Source organism: Acipenser ruthenus, chromosome 32, assembly GCF_902713425.1.
Source record: "Acipenser ruthenus chromosome 32, fAciRut3.2 maternal haplotype, whole genome shotgun sequence".
Taxonomy (NCBI): domain Eukaryota; kingdom Metazoa; phylum Chordata; class Actinopteri; order Acipenseriformes; family Acipenseridae; genus Acipenser; species Acipenser ruthenus.
Window position 1 is genome coordinate 9982787 of NC_081220.1, and position 25485 is coordinate 10008271.

Here is a 25485-nt window from a genome sequence, read left to right on the forward strand (position 1 = left end):
CATAGCTGCACACACTGCCATCATTCACACTGACCACAAGAGGGAGCCAGAGCACCACTGCTGTTTATAATGTAATAACACAGTAATAAGACAATTGACATAGGCATCAGTTACCTCCCCAGTCAGCCCAGTTCTCCCATTGTTAACACAAAGCTCCTCACATCCAGTCATCTAAACACTACAGTGTGGTCTGTGTCTGTATAGAGCAATACTGAAATTGAAGAAGGAATTTATGAAAAATACCAAGGAGTTTATGTTGACTCAGAAATGTCTTCATCTAGACAATGTGGGGAAGCTATAAAAAAGGCCAACAAGATGCTCGGATATATTGTGAGAAGTGTTGAATTTAAATCAAGGGAAGTAATGTTGAAACTTTACAATGCATTAGTAAGACCTCACCTAGAATATTGTGTTCATTTCTGGTCACCACATTACAAAAAGGATATTGCTGCTCTAGAAAGAGTGCAAAGAAGAGTGACCAAAATTATCCCGGGTTTAAAAGGCATGTTGTATGCAGACAGGCTAAAAGAATTGAATCTATTCAGTCGAACAAAGAAGACTACGCGGCGATCTGATTCAAGCATTCAAAATCCTAAAAGATATTGACAATGTCGACCCAAGGGACTTTTTCGGCCTGAAAAAAAGAAACAAGGACCAGGGGTCACACGTGGAGATTAGATAAAGAAGCATTCAGAACAGAAAATAGGAGGCACTTTTTTACACAGAGAAGTGTGAGGGTCTGGAACCAACTCCCCAATAATATTTTTGAAGCTGACACCCTGGGATCCTTCAAGAAGCTGCTTGATGAGATTCTGATCAATAAGCTACTAACAACCAAATAAGCAAGATGGGCCGAATGGCCTCCTCTTGTTTGTAAACTTTTTTATGTTCTAGAAGCGGGAGTATTTAAATGCTGTCCAAGCCCACTGACATTAATCGACCTTGTTATAATACAAGTTAATACAGACAGCACAGTGAGTCTTTAGAGCAAGGTCAATTCTAGCACATCATGATAATACAATACACACATTTGTGGTTTGTTTCCCCAGAGTTGGAGAGTAATTCATTAGTAGAAGTGAAGGATGAGAGATGGTCCAGGTTCAATAACCAGTTTAATGTAGGGAGCACACAGTAAAGTAAAAGCAGGGTTTGTCATAACACCTCCAGCATCTCATCATGCCTCTTGGTTTACCCACAATATGCAAGTAACAATTACCTTGGAAAGAGCAACGTGCTTCTGAACGGCTAAACCGATGACATTATAGAAACAATCAGGCACTTTCTCCTTTACTAAATATAAAATGCAGAAGAAAGAGGAAATACATGAATCCTCCCTTGCACTGAAAAGAGTTCTTGTTGTCAATAAAGAGTGCTTTTGAATGATTTCAGTGGTGGCAGTTTGACAAGAATACATGTCATGTGAAATAAACCAGTCCAAAACGAGACATTGATGCTAATAGTTTTATTGCTTAAAAAGCTTTACAGAAAGAGACAGGCTTTTACCCAGTTTCATGTAACAGCAGATAGTGTTGTTTCGGCAGGACAGCATTTATACTGGTCAACGGTTTGAGCATTTGTTGTCATGAACGCAAATAAAGATATTTTAAAATAATTGAGAGATGAAGAAAATCTCTATATAAACACAATGTTTTTGTCAGTCTGTGAACAAGACCTGTCACGGGTCACTTGTGACATCACAGGGTGGCTGTGAGGAGCTGGGAGAAGAAAGGAGTCTACTGGTCAAACCTGACTTGGTGCATTGATTATGAGCTGAGGCAAATCAATCAAGCACGCTCTCCAAGTAACGCTTTGTATATGTGCCCATGTGGAGTTGTATTTCTATTCAAACATGTGTGAGCATGTGATCTCACTGAGAATCTGAGACTACATGTTAAATAAGGACACCTTTCCATACTTTCCATATTATATATCCTTGAAGAGATTGACCAAATGCACAACAGAGAGCAGCTGTTTTAAACAAACTGGGAATGGCCTGATAGAAATAAGTATGGGTGCTGTAGCTGTGTGTTTGGAGAGGGACCACAACAGAAAGGTTACAGCCATGCTGGTGTGTTTAAGCTTTGCTTGCAGGTCTGCTGTCAGGTAAACTCCAGCACTGTGATCCCTGGGCGCTGCTGCTTCTCAGTAGTGCTGGCATCGCCTGCAGCGGTAGGTATGCCAATCTGAAACCAATTGAAGACATTATCAGCAACCTGGGCAGAAAAGCTATTGTTATGATCCATACCCTACAGAGCATTGCACAGCTAGGTAATGGGATTGTGTGGTGGTAATGGTCAGCATTGTCTAATAATATAGACAATCAGTGTCACACTGAGCTGCAGAATTGAACTCCCTCCCATGTGTAGACAGCATCCTCCACACTCTTTGTATTGCACTCCTTTGAATTACAAATTTGAGTAAAGCTTTGTGTAATTCAGCATGCAATTTCACAATCCCAAAGGGTATGGAATCAACTGCTAAACTCTGGAGCCACCACAACCTCGCAATATAATCCTATCAATAAAAAACACGGAAACCCTCTATACTAGTTCAAATGCCAAACATGCTTCTGAGGTTTTATTCAGAGCAATCCTAGATCAAAGCTCCTCTGTTTTGTCCCCTGCTTTTATATTTTGTTTCACTGAAATGACAAAAGTTCCACAGGAGATTGAGGTCAGTGGGCCCTTCTTCTCAACTCAAAGCCAACCTTGACATAATGACCTCCCACAGAGAACTACTGTACACACACCATAAAACAGCAGCAATCCCATTCATCAGATCTCCTGGGATTATTTGTGGAGTTGGTTACTCCGGCATGAGATCACACACATGTAATAAGTTTAAATATACATTTCTTGGTTGCAGGAGACAGGTTAGACTTTCCTCTTTCCAATAAGTTACAAATGACCTCAATCGATCAATAGTTTGAGACAATGCAGTTGAAAGATGAATCATAAACTCATCTTGATATTTCCAGTTGAAGGATTATGATGTATGGCATCTGTTATAAAACTTATTCCAACAATTCTGTGTCTCTCTTGGAGTTCCATCCATATTTGACCTGGTCGACCTCATGTTCTAAACTGATATGGAATGACACTTGGTTTTCTATTTCAAATTGTTCTAATATATCCCTCAACCAATGTATACAGAAATAATAAGGCATACTCACGGCGAGCGCAGCGGTACCCATGATGGTAGTAGAAATAGTAGTGATAGTGATGAGCTACACAAAAAAAGAAAAGATAATTAGTAACAGTCTATTTTTAACACAGAGCTTCTTAAACCCACTGCCTTCCACACTGTAGCCCAGAACTCAACCCCCTGAGCTACTCAGGGACAGTGGCCCAGTGGTTAAAGAAAAGGGCTTGATACCAGGAGGTTCACATCCCGGCTCAGCCACTCACTCACTGTGTGTGACCCTGAGCAAGTCAAAACGTAAAACTGGAGTCCTATTGTAAGTGACTGCAGCAGCAGTTGTTGATGCATAGTACACCCCCTAGTCTCGAAGGCACTTTGGAGAAAAGCGACTGCTAAAAGACTAATGAATAAAAAAGTAATACTCAGATCCACAAGCATGCACATTGCCTTCCACTCTGCAGGGCACCACTTTCTCTAAACACTGAGCTATCAAACCCATTAACTCCTAGACTACAGCCCAGCACGAACCACTAAACTGCTCAAACCCACTACCTTCCACACTGCAGCTCTGCACTCTAGTCACTGTGTCACTGAAGCCTCTCAGCAAAGCTACACTGATAAACAATTCATGCCCTGATTGAAAATAATAAATAAAACCCACTGATTGCTGCATAAAATAAAGTAGAATCCATTTACTTACCATAGTAGCATCTGTACCTTACTGTGAAAGATCAAAGTGATATATTGAGTTCAGTCCATTTGAAGTCACTGCAGTGGCTGCTTTATACAAGAATGGGGCCTCAGTAGTGTATTAGAGAGCTATATATTTCAAAGGAGTGTCTCTATTTGTACATTTCTATTACTGGCAAAATCCAAAGACAGGGCTCCTTCTTTATATCCCCTCCCACAGGATACAGAACACCTCACTATGTGAGTATGTATTAAATAAAGATGTCATTTCTTATTAAGAGCAGCTCATTCATACTATTATACAATAATACCCCATTCCATATTCTCAACATCAGCTGTAGGAGGCCCCATTGTTAACATGTATTCATTTCTTGTGACGCGCACAGTACATGTGTATTGTATTGTAGTGTACAGTCACATTTTTATTAAAATATCAGATTCACACTTACCACGAGCACAGATGCTATAATCTGGAAATGAAATAAACATACACCATTAAATACAATTAAAAAATATATATACAATTCATTTCTACATATTAATGTACCATAATAAAATAAAATACTTACAACAGTAAGCTGTTCCAAAGAAAAAGAAAAACAAAAACAGTGGTTATTGGATAGTTCACTTTATATTCATGTTTGAGTTCCATTTACTGGAATGTTTTCTGTTCCTCTGAGAATATCAGTTGATTTTGATAGCTGTTACAGGCTTAATGAAAGCACCAAGGGGCACATTTCAAAGTGTTTCCTCCAGTCTGTCCACAACTATGAAACCACTCCATGGTAGAATATGTTGTAATACTGAAGTGTTTCTCAATGTCTTCAATCAATTGACCTTCAGTCTACAATCCATGCAGTTCACCCAAACCAGGAGCCAGCTCCAGAGAGACACACACTTACTTCTGTAGTATCTTTTGGACAGGGCATCCTTCTTCACTACCATGGACTGTGTCAGGACCACTTCAGAATCCACTTCAGGAGACAGAAAGCACGTGAAGATCATTAAACAAACAGTAGGTTGCATCCCTTCTATTTAAACACAGACCATGTTGAGGAACTCTCCAAATTTGGATTAGGATTTCAATGTACATTAAAGAAGATTGCTGAACAGTAAGGAGCTTCAGATTTCATTTTGTTAGAGTGTGTGTTACAATGTTTTCCCCTGAGTTCAGGAGCTGCTCTTCAGTTCTAGTTGCCTGTCTTAGATATATGTACATAATGTAGGCTGGATCAGTCAAAGTGTCTTTATAGAAGAGCCAGTGACTGGATCACGCTTCCTTCTGCTTTCAATTCACTGCTATGCACTAGATGGTGATGGCACTTACTAACAGAAAGATATTTCAGTCTGCATTACATATGAAAAGAATCACACAGACTTATGCACAAAACAACTGTGGTGAACTATGAAAGGCGCTATATAAAATAAACATTGATTGATAAAAAGGTAAGGGAACAGGACAACCTTTTAGTCAAGTTATTATATCTCAGTTGGGCGATCCTTCTTACTGACATTTAAGGTGATCAATTAATACAATACGTCTTATTAAAGGTGCTGCATCAACACATTTAAATGCACATGTTAAATGCAAACAGGTGAAATATTTTCAAAGTGTATATCCCTCAAGCTTTGTGATTTCCTCTTCCGCATCAGTGTAACAGACAGACAGACAGACAGACAGACAGACAGACAGACAGAAACACACTCAACAGAAGAAGCTATAGGCCATCTGTACTCACTGTCAGCTCTTTTCTCCATCATATTGTCTCCTATCAGGTAAAACAGAAATAGGTTTATACAGTTAGACGTACATTAGGAAACAGATCTGGGTACTTTGTGTTAGTGCCAGTAGAGAAACAGCAGCTAAATGTGCTCAGATTCACTGGGGTTTGGTCTTAAGTCTATCATCTGTAATTCACAATGTGTTCCTCTTGAAGGTTTAACGTTGTACCCACACACTACCCAAACGTGCTTTTCAAAGGACTCACCCAACTCCCGCTCTCCTTTGAGTCCATCACTGTCCAGTTCAGCATCACTGTCACCTGAATCCTCTGCCTCTGGAACAGGGAGAAGAGAGCTTCTTGAAGCAATGAAGGATTCCCTCGACTGCAGTGCACAGCTTCATAGGACACTCAACACAGGGAGGCAGAGAGTTCCCCATTACATTGCAATGCAGAGCTGTGAGGTTTAACCAGGAGATTTCTGGATATACAGTAGCCCTTGATGTTATGCATGATTAGCGATGATTAGTCAGGTTGAGTTTCTAAACAAATTGTGTGGTCTGTGCAGGACTGTGCTTTTTTGTCATTGCTTAACTTAAATCCTGCAAATAAGAAACTTTCTTTCTTTCTTTCTTTCTTTCTTTCTTTCTTTCTGTTTGTTTCTCTTTCTTTCTTTCTTTCTTTCTTTCTTTCTTTCTTTTTGTTTCTCTTTCTTTCTTTCTTTCTTTCTCTCTTTCTTTCTCTCTTTCTTTCTCTCTTTCTTTCTTTCTTTCTTTCTTTCTTTCTTTCCTTACCCAGCGCTCTCTTGTTCTCCAGTGCTCCTTCCTGCTCCTCTGAGTCTTCCAAAGTGTTGCTGAGATCTGTAAACACAGGCTGTGGTTACATTTTTAATGAGAGCAGTCCTGTGTTGTATCCAGTGCTATGAAAGGAATGACAGCATGGAATGGAGAATGCAAACGGACCGATTAGGAAAACTGGGATTTTTTAAAATTTTATTAAGATTTTTGTATCTGTATTGAAAACATGTAATTATGGTCATAAAATTCTGCACTTTTGTTAATAACTGCAACAGTGTAGAATAGTTGAATTAATATTATATAAATAAACCACTTTAAAGTGCCACATATTATATAAGGCAAGGAATTGTAATAAATCAACTTGCAGTAAACAGTTTGCATTTTTAATATCTCTTAAATAAATTATTATATTAAATCTGCTGTATAAAAAGTGGTTTAAATATTAGCACAATAAATGAAAGAGCAGGTCTATATGTTTCAAGGATCTGTATATTTGGTGAAAAAGGTAAATCAAACTGAATGAACATTTTAAAATCTCAGTGTATTTTATTCACACCCTGCAATGGTTTATTGAAGAGATGAGCAGGAGGCAAGATAGATTCGAAGGGAAATTTCAAATGGAAACCTTGATTTGTTTTTTTCCCCCCCAATATATTTAAATATTTACTGTTTATGACTGTTTCATTTCTAATAAGTTCTTATAAATGATAAGAAAAGATGAGTTTATTAGGCTATTCACGTGGATAAGCCACAGCTGCATTTTACAGTACCAGGGAATCCTTCTGGTCTGAAGCAGCCTCTTAATAAGGGGTCCCCATGGTGGGAGGTGGTTGATGCAACACATGGGAGTTTTTAAGTTCTTTAAATGCTGTGTCTTATTCTAGTGGAGTACAGGCTCATCAAATCAATCCCCAAGACAAGTAGACAAACCTCTGTGTTGAGAATATAGGATTGAGTTCTGGAAGAATGGATCTTACCCAGTTCTCTCTTGCTGGCCTGGTAATCATCATCTCCCAGCTCTTCAGAGTCCTCAAGGAGGCTCCTTGCATCTGCACACAGAGGAAATGGAGGGGGTGGAATCATTATTTTAAATGGCAATGTACAAATTAAGAACAAAGAAGGATATTCTTATGGTAAGTTGATTATTCAATGATGCAGCATTGAGGAAAAGCCTGCCTTCTCCACTATGTTATCTCATGGAAGACTGTCTGCTATCTCCCTACCCTTCTGTTATTCTGATGAAAGTCAGTCAATGACATCTCTTCCCCCATTTATTTTAGGTTGAAGGCAATCAATGCAATCCCTCCCTCCCTCCCCATGTTACTCAGGAGAAAGGCAGTCTTACCAGCCCCTGACAGAAGACATGCTGTCAGGACCGAGAGGAGAATGGCTCTTGTAGTCCAGGCTTTCATCTTGACAAGGTGCTGATGCTGCTTTTCCACTCTTCAGCTGCTCTGGTCCCTCCACCCTGCTCTGTTTTATACCCTCTCCCAGGCAAATGCACTCCTTCACCACTAAACCCTCATCAAGGACCCTTTCTTTCTCTACACTGTGATACTGTTTGATGCCCTCCTCTTCCAAATTTCCATACTTCACTTGAAAACTATTTCCTCTATACCCTATGATCCAAATCTATTGACACAGTGTCAGTTATCTCCATTGTTCTCTTAACACAGAGCAGGATCAGTGCTGGGATCAGCAGGTGCAGACAGGGGGCTCCATATACAGTATTAAAGGCAATAGAATGATTAGTTATCAGTCATGCAAAATGAAGCATTCTCTGGAATTTCATATCTACAGTACAGTACTGCAGTACTACGGTGTGGAGTGCATGTTTCTTATTGAAACATTTCACAATTGTATTACCAAGTCTCTTTTTAGAAGGAAAAAAGTAGGACTGAAATACACAGTGGGTGTGAGAGAAAGACCTTGGTGTTGTGATAGACTCATTTCTACCAGCAACAGGGATGCAATCATAAAGGTGAAGACTAATCCCGGGGCTTAAAGGAACGAGCTGTGAAGAGGGTACTGAATTTGTTTAGCTTGAACACAGAACAATTAGGCGGACTTGACTGAAGTCTTTAAAAACTTGAAAGGTGTTGACAAAGTTAACCCAAACTAATACCTCAAGCATAGCACTGACACCAGGGTCAGAGGGCACTGTTGGAAATTAAGTGTGGATAGCCATAGGACAGAGGGTAGGAGACACCTTCTCACAGAGTGTGGTGAGGGGATGGAATGGGTTACCAAGTCATGTTGTTAGGGCTGGGATCCTTTAAGACCCGACTTAACAGGTTTGAGATCAATCAGCTGCTGCACTGATGGGCCGAATGTCCTCCCTGGTTCTGTGTTCTGAATTCTGGATCTCCAGTGTGCTGGCATTGATTGGTAACTCCTCTCCAGAGTCAGTTGTTTTCCTTGTACACTCAACCAACCCTAAATATGCTGAGAGAACAGTTGAGGGAACTAAATCAATTCAGTCTGGAACAAAAAAAAGACTAGAGGAGACTAAAAAGCTTTTAAAAAGTTGGAGTTAACTGTAGTCACTCTTTCAAGCACAGCAGAGAGACCAGGACTAGAGTACACAGTTATAAACTGAGTGGAGACAGACTTAGGACAGAGGTTAGGAGACACATCTTCTCACAGTAAGTTACTTAACCTCCTTGTGCTCCGTCCTTCGGATGAGATGTAAAACCGAGATCCTATTGGAAGTGACTCTGCAGCAGAAATTGTTGGTGTATAGTTCATTCCCTAGTCTGTGTAGTTGCTTTGGATAACAGCGTCTGCTAATTGACACATTTATTACACCCAGAGTCAAAAAGTGCTCGGGTTGACGTGCTCCTCCGACTGGGCAACATCCCTTGCAGTGGAGTTAACAGACAATCAACAGACAAGGGAACTGAATCTATTTAGCCTGGAACAAAGAAGGATTAGAGGAGACACTTCTCACAGAGTTGGGAGTGTTTGAAATGGGTCACTAGAATGGTGCTGCTGCAGAGTCATCAGGATGTCTTTAAAAGCCAACTAGATGAAAGCCAGGATCAGTCAGCTACTAGAAAAGTATTGATGCATTAAATTCCCTGATTTTGTTCATAACATTTCTTATATTATTAAAGCAATGCCCTATTGTAAGTGACTGCATATAATGCACAGTTCACAGCCTACCTCTGTAAAGCACTGTGAGATGGTGGTCCACTATGAAAGGTGCTATATAAAAATAAAGATATTATTATTATATTATTACAAGCTAAAAAGATTATTATTTATTTATTTCTTAGCAGACACCCTTATCCGTCTTACAACATTTGGAATTCAAAGAGAAAGAATAAATATGGTGTTTAACTTGTAATGCAATATATGAACATGTGAGCCTCCACACCTTGCAGTACACTCAAATGCAGGTGCATAAGCATCTATATGAAAACAAAGGAGTAACTGCATCTGCACAGAAAACAGCACAGACTCAAGTATAAGCGCATGCGTCAATTCCTAGTGAGTATACGGTACTAAAACAAAACCTGATCTCATTGCTAAACATTACTACAGTACTAGCTTCAATAGTTCCTTTAAACAAACCTCTCCCAATTCCAATAATATGACATTATTAGTACATAAATAGGTTACTTTTTAAATAACCAACCATTAAGAACACAATGAACAATGTTTGATAGTTTTAATGAGCTCGTTGCTAACAGTTACTAGACTAAACAAGCAGCACTTCAAATGAAGCGTGACCACTGCTCCCACTGAACACCTGATTGTGCATTTCAAAGGAACTTTGATGGATATCACATCACTGATGTATGTGCTGAAATATGGAAATATAAAAAGCAAATGTGTCACCAGTAGTTCAATTGCTTTTTGAGTAATGGCTTCTTTCTTGCCACCCATCCATACAGGCCAGCTTTGTGTAGGGACTGGCTTATTGTTGATGTGTGAATGCTGACTCCCACCTTAGACACAGAACTTTGCAGATCTCTCAAGGTCATTGGTGGCTTTAGTGACATCCCGAACCAGATTCCTGCTTGTCCAGCTGCTCAGTTTGGGAGGGCGACCTGATCTGGGTAGTGTCTGGGTGGTATGATGCATCTTCCACTTCTTAATGATGGCCTTCACTGTGCTGAGAGGGATAATCAGAGCCTTTGAAATGTTCTTGAACCCTTCTCTGTGCCTCTCTACCACTTTATCCCTGACTTGTTTCGAAAGCTCCTTGGTCTTCATGGTTGCTTTGTTGGTTCACTATGTGAGTTGCAGCTTGAAAGTCTTTATATGCCTGAATGTAATTATCTACAAGTTAAACCACTTTGAGTACATACAGGCTAAAACTATTTCACTAATTTTGTGACCTTTAACTTAATCAATGTGGAGTAGTTTGTGTAGATTCTACATGTAAAGTCTAATTTGAAAGCGTCATGCAGTACGCTCAGCTGCCAACAAAATGTGAAAACTTTGCAGGGGGGTGAATACTTCTGCAAACCACTGGAATTGCTTAATAAAAATGTCTTGTGCAAAATGCTTTTTCGGGTTCCCATTCGCTCAGTTTATTTTACTTGAGAAAACCCGGCTTTCATCAGACGTCATGCAAATGAAGGGGAAAGGTGGGGATTGCTATATAAATTAGTCATGTGTAAAGATCTTGTGTTGTTTTCAGAGATGGCTCATGAAAATGTTGTTTCCATGCACAGAGAACTGGTACACGAGAGAATCTAAGCTGATGTAATAAAGCTGTGATTTCTAAATTCCTTGTGCCTGTTTGTTTAATAGAGTCCCCCAGAGAGAGATGGGAGTATTCAACACATCAGGAGCAGAAATCACCTTGTTAAGAAGCAATGGTATGCAGCCCATTAAAGTGCTAAAAGGTCTCTGGCGCACCCTGCTGGAAACAGTATTGATTTTCCACTTCAAGCTGCCCGCATGATAACTGTGGTATACTGTGCTGCGTCTTGAGGTACCACAGATTCACCATGGTATCAGGGAAGATTCCACACAACACACTGAAAGAGGCTGAGCAATGCAGGAGGAAAAAAAGAGAAACTTGCACTCATAATAACAATCTATTTAATATATTACTAATGTGATGTAACACAATCAGAATGCTCAACAACATGATGAACACAGATTTTGGTGAGTTTTTGATCTGAACAGATTGTGATTAGGGGTGACCCTATTTATCAAGCAAGTTTATTCTTTTGTTTTCAGTTAATATTTCTGTATTTAGTCGAATGCACTCCTGTTGTTTAGGTGTCCCCAAGTGTCTGCATTTCTGAGAATGTTCTCAAGTCCTGTAAGAGCCTGCAACTGACTTAACTTCTTCACACTAAGTGCAGGGATAGGATTACACATATGTGTGAATGATATGGTGTCTTGTGTGGTTTCCGAACGGACTGAATCTCTTCCCACAAACAGCACAGTGATAACGTTTCTCTCCTGTGTGAACGCGCTGGTGTCTTTTAAGCAGTGATATATGATTGAAACTCTTCCCACAATCAGCCCAGGAACACGGAGTCCCTCCTGAGGGATTTCCCTTGTGAGTTTCAGAAACATCTAATTGACAGGAACTCTTCCCACCTTTAATAGAATGAGGTAAGGTCTTCAAGTTGCCCTGGGATTCAGAATTGTTAAAACACACAGAATGTGCCGTCTCTGTACTCTCCACAGTAAGTGGGTGTCTGTCTTGTAAAGAAGGAATTGTAACTGAGTGAGTTCTCAATGTCTTCACATTTTCTTCTTGGGGTGTTGTTTCTCTGTGTTTCTTGCACTGTGGTTTGCCTCTAGAAGCGTTTTTGCACTGGGGTGATAGAGTGGAGTCGTGTTCTCCTTCATCTACTTTAGAAGCTAAAGAAAGAAAGAGAAGAGAGACAAAGGTTATTGTACAGCATTCTTCCACATGCACTGTTCTGAAAACAAGCGAATGAGCAGTACAGTGATTGGTTGCTTGAGCTGAGGTGGATTCATTCACCAGTTAAGTGTCCCGCAAGTTTCAGTCACAGCAAAAATGATGTCAACATGTCAGCCAAGTGGAAAATGAAAAACAACATGCTTTTTTTTAATGTTTAAAATGGATTACTTTAAATCAAGCCAACAGAGCATCATGAAAAATCCTATTTAGTACCTGCATTTTGATAGTACTGCAATGTATCTAATATTTAATTTGTTTTTTGATAATTAATAATTAATATAGAAATTATCTGTTGAGCTGGTCTGCTGTACAGAACACCTCCACACACATACTTACTGTACTGTGACAATAATAACACAGCAATGCTTACTGTGAGACACACAAAAGTGAAATGTGGCATTGCGAGCAAACATTACAATCCTCTGGATAGTTGCAGTGAGATGAGCGTTTAAAAATGATATTGTATTTGCATAAAGTGTAAGAAATAAAATAAGACTCATGTTGTTGATCCTGCTGCATACATTCTCCACAGAAATTCTCTACTGAAATGTTTCTTCTGGTGATGCTGAGGAACCCAACTGGATTTGGCATCACCCAGTGATGGGACATGTGATCCCTGCAGCTCTGTAAAGCTGTGGGAGCAGAACTGCAAACAGCCTACCAGGAATGAGGAAAGGCAAATATCTAACACAGGGGTGTCCATCCAGGCACAGGAGTAGCACTTTATATAACTGAACCTGTTCAATGTGGAGTGGAATGGCCTCCAGGAGCGTGATTGGACACCGCTGATCTCACAGCATTCTAAAGAGGCGTGGCAGCGGCTGCACATCTAGCAGGTGCCTCAGAAGCAAGCACAGTGATGTCCTTGTTGACATAGTGGTTGGGCAGCTCCCCTTGGTTAAAATATGAATCTCAAGCACCCTGCTGGTGTTCAGTACCAGGTTCTCCAGGATGAACAGGCAGCTCAATGCTGCTTGTTTTGTAGGATTACCTCTAAATCCCAGTTCACATTCAGATGGAGAGTCATCACACAGGTTGGATCCCAGCTTGTTGTTCTCCTCAAGTGTACAGACATGATTTTCATGAGGAAGTTCCTCTGCGATGGGGACACATTCCTGCTCTATGAATTCCTCTTTAATAGGAACACATTCCTGTTGAGGGACCTCTTCATCTTTAACACATGCCAGCTCTGTAACCTGCATTAAACTTGCACAGCACTCCTGCTTCTATCTTTGGCCCTTCCTGTGCTTCAGATTCAGGGATAGCGTGGCTCTCTTTGGGATCTGTGGGAAACAAAACTGTATACAATTAGATCTCTTACTTACCAGCTAGGTTTGTTAGTTGCTTTGATCAGGGATTTAAAGCTACTGTTCCTCAGTTATTTCGTATAGGGTTGAGCCGGTATAATAGTTTGGTGGTTTAGGTACATGATGGCATTGATACCATTCCTGTTATTCTACATTGCAATTATCGGTTAACGCTGTGTTTGTGTTCCTATGAACAAAGTGAAGGAAAAGGCATTTTCATATGAACATCTTTTTATTCTACGTCCTGTACAAAACAAGTCTCAGTGCTGCTAGGCTTTCTCACCTCCTGTAGCCTCACACTGGAGCATTGCATCCACTTCTACCTCCCTGTCAATCACCATCATGACCACCATTCTGCCTTTGCATTGTTCTAATGCAAACATCCATTTCTCTACTGCAAACATGCTTAGAAACCAAGCCAGGAGACTTGCAGTCTTAGCAAAGTGTCTGAGGAATGTCTTTTTGTTACCTGATACTGTATTGTGAGAACGGTTTTGAAGGAAACGGTCAACGCAGAATACAAGTTTCAATGTGTCAAATACAATGAGCAGACAAGGGACTGCAGCAGGATAGCCTGCTTATTCTCAAAGCAGTTTCATTTAAACACGTGATTTACACAACTCAAACTTTTTAAAGTGCAGCAATATGTTTTTTGTACAAACTCCACCTGTGTAATAATCATTAGCAACAACACTGGAAGCTTACTTGTGCAACGTCACGTGAACTGTAGATATAAATCCAATAACATCCCTTGTAGTATTAAAATACATTTGTAATGGTGTGGCTCTCCCTATTGTATGTATCCCGTGCAAACTAATCTCTGCTCTTAAATAATAACCTGTATTAGTAAATGTTTATAAGCAATATGAGCGACCGTTTCCTAATTCCGTTTACCATCAGCTGAACAAAGTACTTTATTTAGAGACTCAATCTAGAGACTCAATAAAATGATACAATTCAGTTGACACCTTACTGTGTTGTATTTACTTCCTCCAACTTCAACCCTTAATTGAACTTGTGGAACCACTCGGGTCCAAAATCTTACAGCGGATTGGTGCAGGCAGGGTGCTGCTGCCGCCCCTTTATTCACACAGTGAGGTCTGGAAAGATCGTGTAAATGTGTGTGTGTGGAACAAGAAGGAAACAGGACGAAAGCAAAAGAACGAGCAGCGAATGAGCCGCGACTGTACCAAAGACAAACTCAACAGCACTGGAGCGGAATACAATGAAACCATTTATCTAAAAATAGATTCGCAGTCAAACAGTTCAATCAAACACTGAAACCCGATGTGCTGCTGCCTGTATGTTGATATTAGATCACAAAGGTAGTTTAAGGTGTTTGATTGACCAAGCAATACCACACAATAAAATCAATCTTACCTTGAAATATTAAAGGTTGTTTAGTGTCTGCATCTGCAGCGTTTATACACCCTCGCACAGCTTTCAGCTCGCTCTCTGATATTTCCAATCTCAGCTTCAGACTTTCATTCTCTTTCTCCTTTTTGTTCCATTTCCACTCTGAATTCAGTGAATTTGCTGCCGACAGCTTTAGTAATCGCGCACAAGACGGTGTGTAGAGCCGCTTTCACTGCGTGCTCGATGGTAGAGGCGAGCTCGTCTTGAAAGAGCGACACGGACACACTGACGCGTCCATCTTCACTGGTTTGAGTTTCACACTGGTCTAGCGGAATCCTCTTTTCAATCAGAAACACCGCCTGCGGTTTTTATTTATTAATATTTATTTTGTACTGTAGCCTTCCCATTCAAATATATTCATCACTTCTTCTGTTGTGATAAAGAAAGAACACAAACAACATGCTTTGCAAGGAGTAACTTTACTTTGGTCTTTCAGAATCGCGCAGAGCTCTGCTGGAGCTTCAACGCGTTTGTTTCTCAGTAAATCATCTCATTGAAAAGCTCGACTTGTCTGTAGCTGCGACTGACGCGCTCCGCTGTGTGTGAAATTCAACACAGAAAAGGGATGCTTTCCTTTTCACGGAACTCTGTGCAGGTGATAAACAAACACAAAAATCACAAAATATTAAAAACATTTCATCCCAGCATAAATACTTTAAACAGCAGGAGACAGCGTGTTGTAAAATCATCACTGACTGCAACCACCTCTCCACACATGAACAAAACAAACCTCTCTATTTCCTGTACTGAAATGAAAGCGTCACCAGCAGAAGGCGGGTCTGGTTGGAACAATCGCGTATTATTGGCTGTAGAAACACCCTATCCCCAGCATGTGAGTCTGATTGGCTGTAGAAACACTCTATCCACAGCATGTGAGTCTGATTGGCTGTAGAAACATTCTATCCCAGCATGTGAGCCTGATTGGCTGTAGAAACACTCTATCCCCAGAATGTGAGCCTGATTGGCTGGCCTCCCTGTCGGAGGCGGTTATGAAACTGGATGCCAGAGTTCGCCATGTTGGCTCTTTCAGCGCTGTGTTCAATGCGATGCATTCAGGCGCGTTAAGTAAGTGAGCCGCTCAGAAAGCACACGGAGCTGAATTTAAATGACTTAACGCTCTGCTACAGGAGAGCGCTGAGCGACTTTTAAAAATGGAGAATAATAATGATTTGCTTGTTTGTGTTTGTGAGGTGATGGTTGATGAAATGGCCCCGTGTGAAGTTACTGTCCCCTGCTGGACCTCGCTGAGTTCGGCGCTCTGTTTGGACTGAACCTCATATCTGGCTGTGTTTAATACCGACAATACCGACGTTAATAATGAACATTATGAATAATATTAATACTACAAGCCTAATAATAATACATTAATAACTATAAAACAGCTCTACATTTAAAAATAAAAATGAAATTAAATGATACAAATTTGAAAACAACCATTTTTACATTATTGTCTACATGCATCATCTCAAATAATTACAATGTCATTTATCAGACCCTTCGGCGTTGTCTTTTGAAGAATTAAACCTGCCAGATCGAACGCAGGCTAACATTCAATCAATCAATCAATTAATCATATATATTTTCTATAGCGCCCCATATGCGCTTCACAAAATCTGTTTGAAAACAAGAAAATATGTAATTGTAAGCCTGGTCGAACAAAATAAGTCTTCAGTGTAATTTTAAACAAAGAGCGCTTTCCACGATTTAAGATGCTTTAGAGAGACAGCATATTGGAATTGGCAGCCGAAACTGGGGGATAAAACTGCCTGTGATCAAAGTGGGCAGAAAAGTTGCATACTTTGCATAACGTATTTGGGAGAAAAGAAAACGGATCATCTCTGATTTGTAACGTTTCCATGGTTCGGCCCGGCCACTGCCGTGTGACTGGTTAAAACGATGAGTTCAGTTTTTTTTTTTTTTTCTGCTGCTTGGTAATTCAGTCATGAGGCAGCTGTAGCAGAGTGGCGCAGCGGAAGCGTGCTGGGCCCATAACCCAGAGGTCGATGGATCGAAACCATCCTCTGCTAGCGTGTTTTTCTTCTGTTAGCAAAGTAGATTTTCTAAAATATTATCTGAAGGCAATTAATTAATATTACATTTCGCAATCAAGGATGATATGATGCGCAAGGATACTTGTCTTTCATTAGAGCTGAAATAAATTATTGCGCTTTGAGATTATATGTTACTAGCGAATTGTTTAAAAATGTACTTAACTAGAGTACAACTGTTCTAAAAAAGAATGTTATCTCAAAAATAGTGGCTTGTCAAGCCGCAATAACTCAGTTGGGAGAGCGTTGCTAAAAAAAATATATAAAAAAATCTCCCTTTGTGCTTCTCGGAAGGCATACGATGGACGGCGCACTGCAGTTTTTCAGTCTGGGGAATATTACAAATTAGGAGACTGTGCTTTAAAATACACATGTAGGGCGGGCGTCTCTGTTACAAAGAATTGTCGCACTTTGTATTGATCTCCATAATGCATGGGACTAAATACGCAGACACATTAAAACTATTTGGAAAATGCGGGCATCGATCCCGCTACTTCTCGCATGCTAAGCGAGCGCTCTACCATTTGAGCTAATTCCCCTTAAATTGTGTGAGCGATTCTCATAGGCTACATCGCAGCTTGATATGAGCAATTCAGATTGTCTTTTTGGCAATGTAGTCTTCCAATTGCAAATTCAAAAAAAAAAAAAATTAAATAGCAAATATTTCGACAACAGGTATGTTTTCAATTTCTTCAAAAAGAAGTCTCAGCTCGTTTATTCAGTCTCTTTAAAATCCACCTCTGTGTCCCGATGCAGCAGCGCTGTGTGCTGTGGCTCGAGCTTGTTTGACGAGGCAGACAATGCAAAAATGCCAAAACTTGCTTTTGTATCACATGACAAACTTAAGGTATGCTTTAACGGCTTGGCTGTCTCAAGTTAGTTTGTATTGTTAATGGAACACCTCGTTGTTGCCCAGTCAGTGTATCATATGAAGTAGAGCTTGCCAGTTGGTGCCGACGGTCTGCCAATAAAAGTTAAGACTATATTTGCAAGGATCATTTCTAGAGTGAAACATGTTTTGAAGGGATTGGTCTCGGTATCCACCAGGAGGAGTGGCAGTGTTTTCTTCTCAGCACCGAGCTGACAATGAGTGTTGTTATCGGGAACCTACTCGCTGCAAGGAATGACCACTTCAATCTTCAGTCGGGGGTTGTTGAAGGAAGGGGACACATTTTGAGTGCGTCTCTCATACTGGTAGAAACGCAGAAAAAAAGAAACCATCAAGCCTACAATTGTTCAGTTGTTTAAATCAATAAGCAAATTTCAAATTGATCAATGCTAATGTTAAAACAATTTAAGAACACTTAATAGACCTTCACTGATATAAAAAATATAGTAATGTGATTAGCATTACGGAGGACTAAATGAGCTTAAATAAAAACTTTAATTTGAAAATAACCTGTGCTTATCCCCACTTACAAGGAAGAGTGGCATCCGTTTCTTTATTAATGAACCAAAGATAAAGACGTTACAAATGAGAGAAGAGTGCCATCTAGTGGAGAAAGAAAAGGCACAATGGCAATAGACACGTTCTGCAGTATAGCCTATGGGAGTTCTGTTACAGGCGAATCTCTCCATCTCCATATTGATCCAGGTCCATTTCGTTGTTCGAGGTGATCTTGGTGCAAACAGAACGAAGATCACGTGTCGTGTCATTGAGATCTCTCTATCTCACTTAAACAGACGGCTGCGTTTCTCAAGATGCTCCAGCAAGCGCTGCTGCTTGCAAATGGAGAGCATGTAAACAAACTGGACAACTAACATTATCAAGCAGTTATTTTTTTTAAATCAAGGTTTATGAATACACAGATAGTTGGGCGGTGTATTTCACTGGGTTAATAAAAAACAAACATGATATATGAATGTAAACACTGAAATTCAAACTGGCCTCGGTTCTACCCTCGATTTAAAACAATGCACAACCAAACCTTTGAATTGCAAAGTACAACAGAATGCATGCCAGTGGAGGCAGCGATATACATGAAATAAATGAGATACCAACAAAAGCAGATTGTTCAATAATTAAGAACGCTTATTATAACTCAAATGTAATGTTTCTTGTAATATTCGCAGTTTTGTCGAAACAATCCATATTCAATTTTTCCCGCCGAAGTTAAACAGATTCGAATCGATTTTTACAAGAAAATCGAAATTCATAAAACCCGATAAACATTTAAGTTTATGAAACTAAAACTAAATGCATTACCAAATAAATAAGTAAGTCTCCTTACCTTAAACATTTCCATTTTAAAATGTGCAGAGAACTGAAATGAGAATTGTACTCTTTTTGCGGTATTTGGGTGGCTCTCAGAAGAGCCTTTGTGTTATAAAGACGGAGCAGGGACGGTCTCGGTTTACTTGGAGCTGGTGTACTTGGTGACGGCCTTGGTGCCCTCAGACACGGCGTGCTTGGCCAGCTCTCCGGGCAGCAGGAGGCGCACGGCTGTCTGGATCTCCCGGGAAGTGATGGTGGAGCGCTTGTTGTAGTGAGCCAGGCGGGACGACTCGCCGGCGATGCGCTCGAAAATGTCGTTGACGAACGAGTTCATGATGCCCATCGCCTTGGAAGAGATGCCGGTGTCGGGGTGGACCTGCTTCAGCACTTTGTACACGTAGATCGCGTAGCTCTCCTTCCTGGTCTTTCTGCGCTTCTTCCCTCCCTTAGGCTGGGTCTTGGCAACAGCCTTCTTGGAGCCTTTCTTCGGCGCGGGTGCAGCTTTCGGTTCTGGCATTTTCCTTCTCTGATGCTTTTTGAAAGATGAATGAGTAACCAGCCCCCAGAGCCCCAGTATTTATACAGCCTGTATGCAAATTATTACCAAACAACCCTTTAGAGTGAGAATGTTGACCTGTTAACCTAGCAACGCTCCCGGGTGACGGAGTACTTCGATGTGATTGGTTGTTTACTGGAAACGCAACAGAGGGGGTGGTAACTTTGCCGCGAGCTGAGATCTTTTTTTTTTTTCTCTCTCGAGTTCAGGTTTGAATTCGGCGCCTTTTTTCTTGATCGGTTAGTTTAGGTCTTTTGTTTTTCATTTATTAAATACATGAAGAACTCGGTATACAGCAATACTGAAATCCACACCCGATGCGTCTTAAATATAGAAATATAAATAATCAAACCCACGCCACTTTCTGTGCTCATTAAACACGTTAAATGTAGAAACACACGATCAATGCTGATGCTCTTTGATTTCTTCCTCATCCCAGAGTCTCGATTGTTTCACAGCAGCTTGAATGGCGAAACTTCAACTCAAATACAGAAAAGACGACATCGTGGAGCTCAAAGCTGAATCAGGATCTGCTGCTTTTAATTTATTATACTGATTACAAAATGTACTGAAAATAAAATTAGATAAGACTTTTTTTTTTTTTAAGTGTTTTTATTTCTTATCTGACTTTAATTCTGCACGGAATCGGATAAAACCGAGCTCGTATTTTCTCATTATTACTGAAAATGTTCACTTTTTAAAATACAATTCCATTCAATTAATTGATTTTATTGATTTATTAACTGAAATGCTTATTTTAATGTTATTTTTTTCTGGATTTGTGTCAAGAGTTAAAAATCCAACACTTAAGTTTAAGCCTAAAATACTCTCGTTACACAGCGTGAAATAGGTCTATATAGCCATTTTAGAACAACAAAGAAAACACTGGGGAGATAGCAGTATTAAACATTTTGAAAAATGTGATTTTATTCTTTCGAAGATTTTAGTGGTGTACTAAAATTTAGCTTGTTTCAGAATTGAAAACTCTTTAAATGAAAAGGTGGGCGGCTCTTAAAAGAGCCTTTGTGTTCGTGTCCTTGTGTCCAGATCTTTAACCCCCGAATCCGTACAGAGTGCGACCCTGGCGCTTCAGAGCGTACACCACATCCATAGCGGTGACGGTCTTTCTCTTGGCGTGCTCAGTGTAGGTGACGGCATCCCGGATCACATTCTCCAGGAAAACCTTCAGCACCCCGCGGGTCTCTTCATAGATTAGCCCGGAAATTCGCTTCACTCCTCCGCGGCGAGCCAGGCGGCGGATAGCGGGCTTGGTGATGCCCTGGATGTTATCACGGAGCACTTTGCGATGCCGCTTGGCGCCTCCTTTGCCGAGTCCTTTACCACCTTTGCCTCTTCCAGACATGCTGTAGATCCGTATTATGAAAATAATACAATACTTGAAACGAGGGCTGAGGCTCTAATACATACACGCAGACCGGACCTGATTGAAAAAGAAGCCAGCAAAGAAGAGCGCGGAAACATTAGACCCGCCCACCACTGAGCCGTGTCTGTGAGCGCGTGTTAACCACCAAACTGCTGACTCGCATTCCCTGCATAGTGTTGCTGATTAACAACGTGAATGTGAATGAATTTATGGAAATGTCCTTTAACCTGATTCCAAATAAGTTTTTACACATTGTTTTCCAACATAATGGTTATGTATTTCTGCAGGCAAACACACAGTGGAAAAATAACCTTTTTTCCTCACCAGGAGGCAGAGGTGGCATTGCCTATGAAATACACTACTAATGAAATATTTAATCTACTCAGAGAATGCTGTGCTGATGCCAGGGTAATTACATTGTTGCAACAAGTGTGGGTCAGGGGTGAAGAGAAATACAATTCAACAAAGTAATTCTCCCAATCGATTACAAGGGGATGATCTGTCAGAACGTGATGCAGTGTATTAACCGCACCGCACATAAAGGTGATTAAATGTCCAGTTTTACAAACTTCACGCTTCAAACTTAAGTTGTGTTTGCCTAGCTTTCTCGTTTGTGAAACCAATCATACAGTTACTTTAAATAATACAATTGTCATCTTATATTCAAAAAAATCTAGCGAAGTACAGAGCGAGCAGTTTGGTTTCGCTGGAGGATAGTGCAGTTTTGGTCACCTCAATTAAAAATGCAGTAATGGTCCTGGTTAAAGAATACGTTATATTGTAAACACAACCCTTCTGTTTTGATACCCCCGGTTGTTTGTGTACATTTGTTCCAATTTCACTGTCAAATTGTATATTTTGTGCAGCGTGAAAACACAAGACAGGACGTTTTCATAATGAATCTGTTGCCTGCGGGTCAGTTGAGTCTACACGGTTCTCATCGTGTGGATAAGTTCCGCTCTCCGCCTTTCTGCTCGCATTCTGTGACTCGCAGAACAGTTCAGCATTACGTGTGAGTTTTCTCCGTGTTGAAATATTAGAAATGGCAGAAACTGCTCCAGCACCAGCCGCTCCTGCTCCGGCTAAAGCTCCCAAGAAGAAGACCGCAGCAAAGCCCAAGAAATCGGGTCCCAGCGTGTCGGAGCTCATCGTCAAGGCTGTGTCTGCCTCCAAGGAGCGCAGCGGGCTGTCTGTGGCGGCGCTCAAGAAGATCCTGCAGGCCGGCGGCTACGATGTGGAGAAGAACAACTCCCTCGTCAATAGAGCCCTCAAGAGCCTGGTGACCAAGGAGACCCTGCTACAGACCAAGGGCACCGGCGCCTCGGGCTCCTTCAAGCTCAACAAAAAAGCAGCTGAAGCCAAGGAGAAGGCGGCCAAGAAGAAGGCAGCTCCAAAGAAACCAGCGGCAAAGAAAGCGGTTGTCAAGAAAACAACGAAAAATGTTTCGGCAAAGAAAGCAGCGACACCCAAGAAGACTCCTACAAAAGCGAAGAAACCGAAAGCTGTAAAGAAAGCGCCCAAGAGCCCGAAGAAAGCGGCTGCCAAGCCTAAAAAGGTCGTGAAGAAGAGCCCGAAGAAAGCAAAGGCAGCGCCCAAACCTAAAAAGGTGACCAAGGCAGCTAAACCCGCAGCGAAGAAGGCGCCTCCTAAAAAGAAGTGATCAGTTAAAGCGACCATGCGACAGTGAACCCAAAGGCTCTTTTCAGAGCCAACACATCTTTCTAAAAGAGCAGATTGTCCTTGTAAACACAGGGCGATGTGTGGAATGTGCTGCCGTGGAACGTGTTCCGCTTTCTCGGTGGAACAGCCCGGTCTCCTCGGCGAGCAGTCCAAGACGGTGAAACATGGAGCCGCCCCGCAGGTACAGCTGTGGACAAAGGTGTTGCATTATCTCGAATTCTATGATTGAAACGCCTTTAAAATAATTAATAACCTCATTTAGATCTTTTATTTGACATGCAATCAAATAAACTACGAAATGATATCGTAAAAGTCTATCAAAAGCCATACAGTATTTCGTGTTAACCAGGGCGACTTACAATTAAAATCTATCACATTGTGCACATTATACATTAGATCAATGACAGCTGTATCTGCAATACTGGGAAACTGCAATAAACAGACTCGGTTTACGATGGTCTGTACTGTACAGCGAGATTGTTTTTATGTATTTGACTCAATTTTATTAATGTTGCTATTTTACATATGATATAAATACTGGTTTGAACTTGTCGACTGAAAAAACATCACCAAGCACAAACCCCATCATCCCCACATCGCTGTCAGCCAAGATGCTAGAACAGAAACAGAACAAACTGATTCTGAGAAAAGACTCGAAGCTGTTCCTGTTACACACCGAACAAGCTGAGCGACTCCGAGCCGGTTCACCTCCCGAAATTCCGCCGATAATAAACGAGGCATTTTTTTATATCTGATATCAGATTTTTATTTTGGCCTAAAATGTAGCCTCTCTTTCCATCTATAGATTTGATGGTTTAAAAGAAACACAACGTTGGGAAGGAAAAGCGAAAAGCGCTCTTAATATAATGTTAACATGTTCCAATTGCGAAACTTACACATATAACACTTACCGTGTAAACTACAGCTGTTTATTTAAAATTGGAATATAACACTTTCAGAGAAGTGGGTGGCTCTTAGAAGAGCCTTTGAGTTTCGCTGTATTTTAAGGGTTTTGCAGTTTAAGCGCGTTCTCCTCGGATTCGGCGGGCCAGCTGGATGTCTTTGGGCATGATGGTGACTCTCTTGGCGTGAATGGCACACAGGTAGGTGTCCTCAAAGAGCCCGACCAGGTAAGCCTCGCTAGCCTCCTGCAGCGCCATCACAGCGGAGCTCTGGAAGCGCAGGTCGGTCTTGAAATCCTGAGCGATTTCTCGGACGAGCCGCTGGAAGGGCAGTTTGCGGATCAACAACTCGGTGGATTTCTGATAGCGGCGGATTTCCCTCAGAGCCACAGTGCCAGGTCTGTAACGGTGAGGTTTCTTCACGCCGCCGGTAGCGGGGGCGCTCTTTCGAGCAGCCTTGGTAGCAAGCTGTTTCCTGGGCGCCTTTCCACCGGTGGACTTACGCGCAGTCTGCTTAGTTCTTGCCATTTTCAAACTATACTACACAGTATTAAAAAAAAACTGTAAATGGCACAAGCAGCCGATACCAGAGACTATATAGGAACTGAGCTACTCTGATAGGCTATGAGATCTGAAGGGCGGGTCTCTGTTCCTCATTGGCTATATTCCAGACTCTCAATGATTGATTGGAACATTTGAATTCTGCGCGCGCGCATTCTGTTAAGCAGTTATTGTTTCGGAGCTGTTGGCGCCTTTTTTAAATAAATACAGTATAGTCATTCAGGACAACATTGCTTATCCCCAGTATAAGAAATGCATTCCATTCAGATTAAGCAGTCTGGGTTCAAAATTGTAACGGAGAAACGCTCAACAATAGGCAAGCAATACTTATTTATGGCGAGAGAAAATACATAAACCAAGCATGTACCCTTAACACTAAAGAAAATAGACCAATTCAAAAACTATAATCGGACTGAAAACAAACAAACAAAAAACAAAACACGGAAAATACATATGCCCGCAATAAAACACAAACGCGGGAGGGGGTGGATTTCCAACTGGAAGCATGTATCAAGGTAGCTCGATCGAAAACCAAGTAAAGCAGTCATTGATATTGTATCAGATTGTCTCTTTGTAAAGAACGTGGCATTAACGTGGGAACGTGAGCTACACGCGCTGAGGCGAGGCGTGGGTTTGATATCGCTCCAAACAGACATGACAGCGCTGCACTGCCACACACAAATACAAACTAACTATTTATTGCTTCAATACTCACCATTCGGTATTTTTCAGACAATAAAAATAAACCGATTCGATGCGCTTTTATAGAAAAGTGGGCGGCTCTTAAAAGAGCCTTTGGGGGTTTAAGATGTAAAAGCGGCGTCCGAGTGATTTATTTCTTGGCTGGCTTCTCGGTTTTCTTGGGCAACAGCACGGCCTGGATGTTGGGCAGCACTCCGCCCTGAGCGATGGTGACGCCTCCCATCAGCTTGTTGAGCTCCTCGTCGTTGCGGACAGCGAGCTGCAGGTGACGCGGGATGATTCTGGTTTTCTTGTTGTCCCGGGCGGCGTTCCCGGCCAGCTCCAGGATTTCAGCAGTCAGGTACTCGAGCACAGCGGCCAGATAGACCGGGGCTCCAGCGCCCACACGCTGGGCATAGTTTCCCTTCCGCAGTAGCCTGTGGACACGACCGACTGGGAACTGCAGTCCTGCCCTGGAGGAGCGAGT

At 41.2% G+C, this 25485-nt stretch overlaps 2 protein-coding genes, 1 long non-coding RNA gene and 1 other non-coding gene across 4 annotated transcripts; 2 read left to right on the plus strand and 2 right to left on the minus strand.

Annotated features, from left to right (window-relative positions):
• Window positions 1–11390: 11390 nt before the first annotated feature.
• On the minus strand, window positions 11391–15704 carry LOC131703041 (uncharacterized). The gene is made up of 2 exons (XR_009309660.1): window positions 14936–15704; window positions 11391–13531 (listed from the first exon to the last, which is right to left on the minus strand). It is a non-coding gene; the product is annotated as an uncharacterized LOC131703041 (long non-coding RNA).
• Window positions 15705–17995: 2291 nt separating this feature from the next.
• LOC131703564 (small nucleolar RNA U3) lies at window positions 17996–18201 on the plus strand. Its single transcript, XR_009310005.1, has one exon. It is a non-coding gene; the product is annotated as a small nucleolar RNA U3 (small nucleolar RNA).
• A 3764-nt stretch (window positions 18202–21965) lies between these two features.
• On the plus strand, window positions 21966–22863 carry LOC131702996 (histone H1-like). The gene has a single exon (XM_059005872.1). It carries the CDS (start codon window positions 22217–22219, stop codon window positions 22832–22834), a length of 618 nt encoding a protein of 205 aa, XP_058861855.1. The 5' UTR covers window positions 21966–22216; the 3' UTR covers window positions 22835–22863.
• Window positions 22864–23820: 957 nt separating this feature from the next.
• Window positions 23821–24323, minus strand: LOC131703003 (histone H3-like). Its single transcript, XM_059005880.1, has one exon. It carries the CDS (start codon window positions 24282–24284, stop codon window positions 23874–23876), a length of 411 nt encoding a protein of 136 aa, XP_058861863.1. The 5' UTR covers window positions 24285–24323; the 3' UTR covers window positions 23821–23873.
• Between the last annotated feature and the right edge of the window lie 1162 nt (window positions 24324–25485).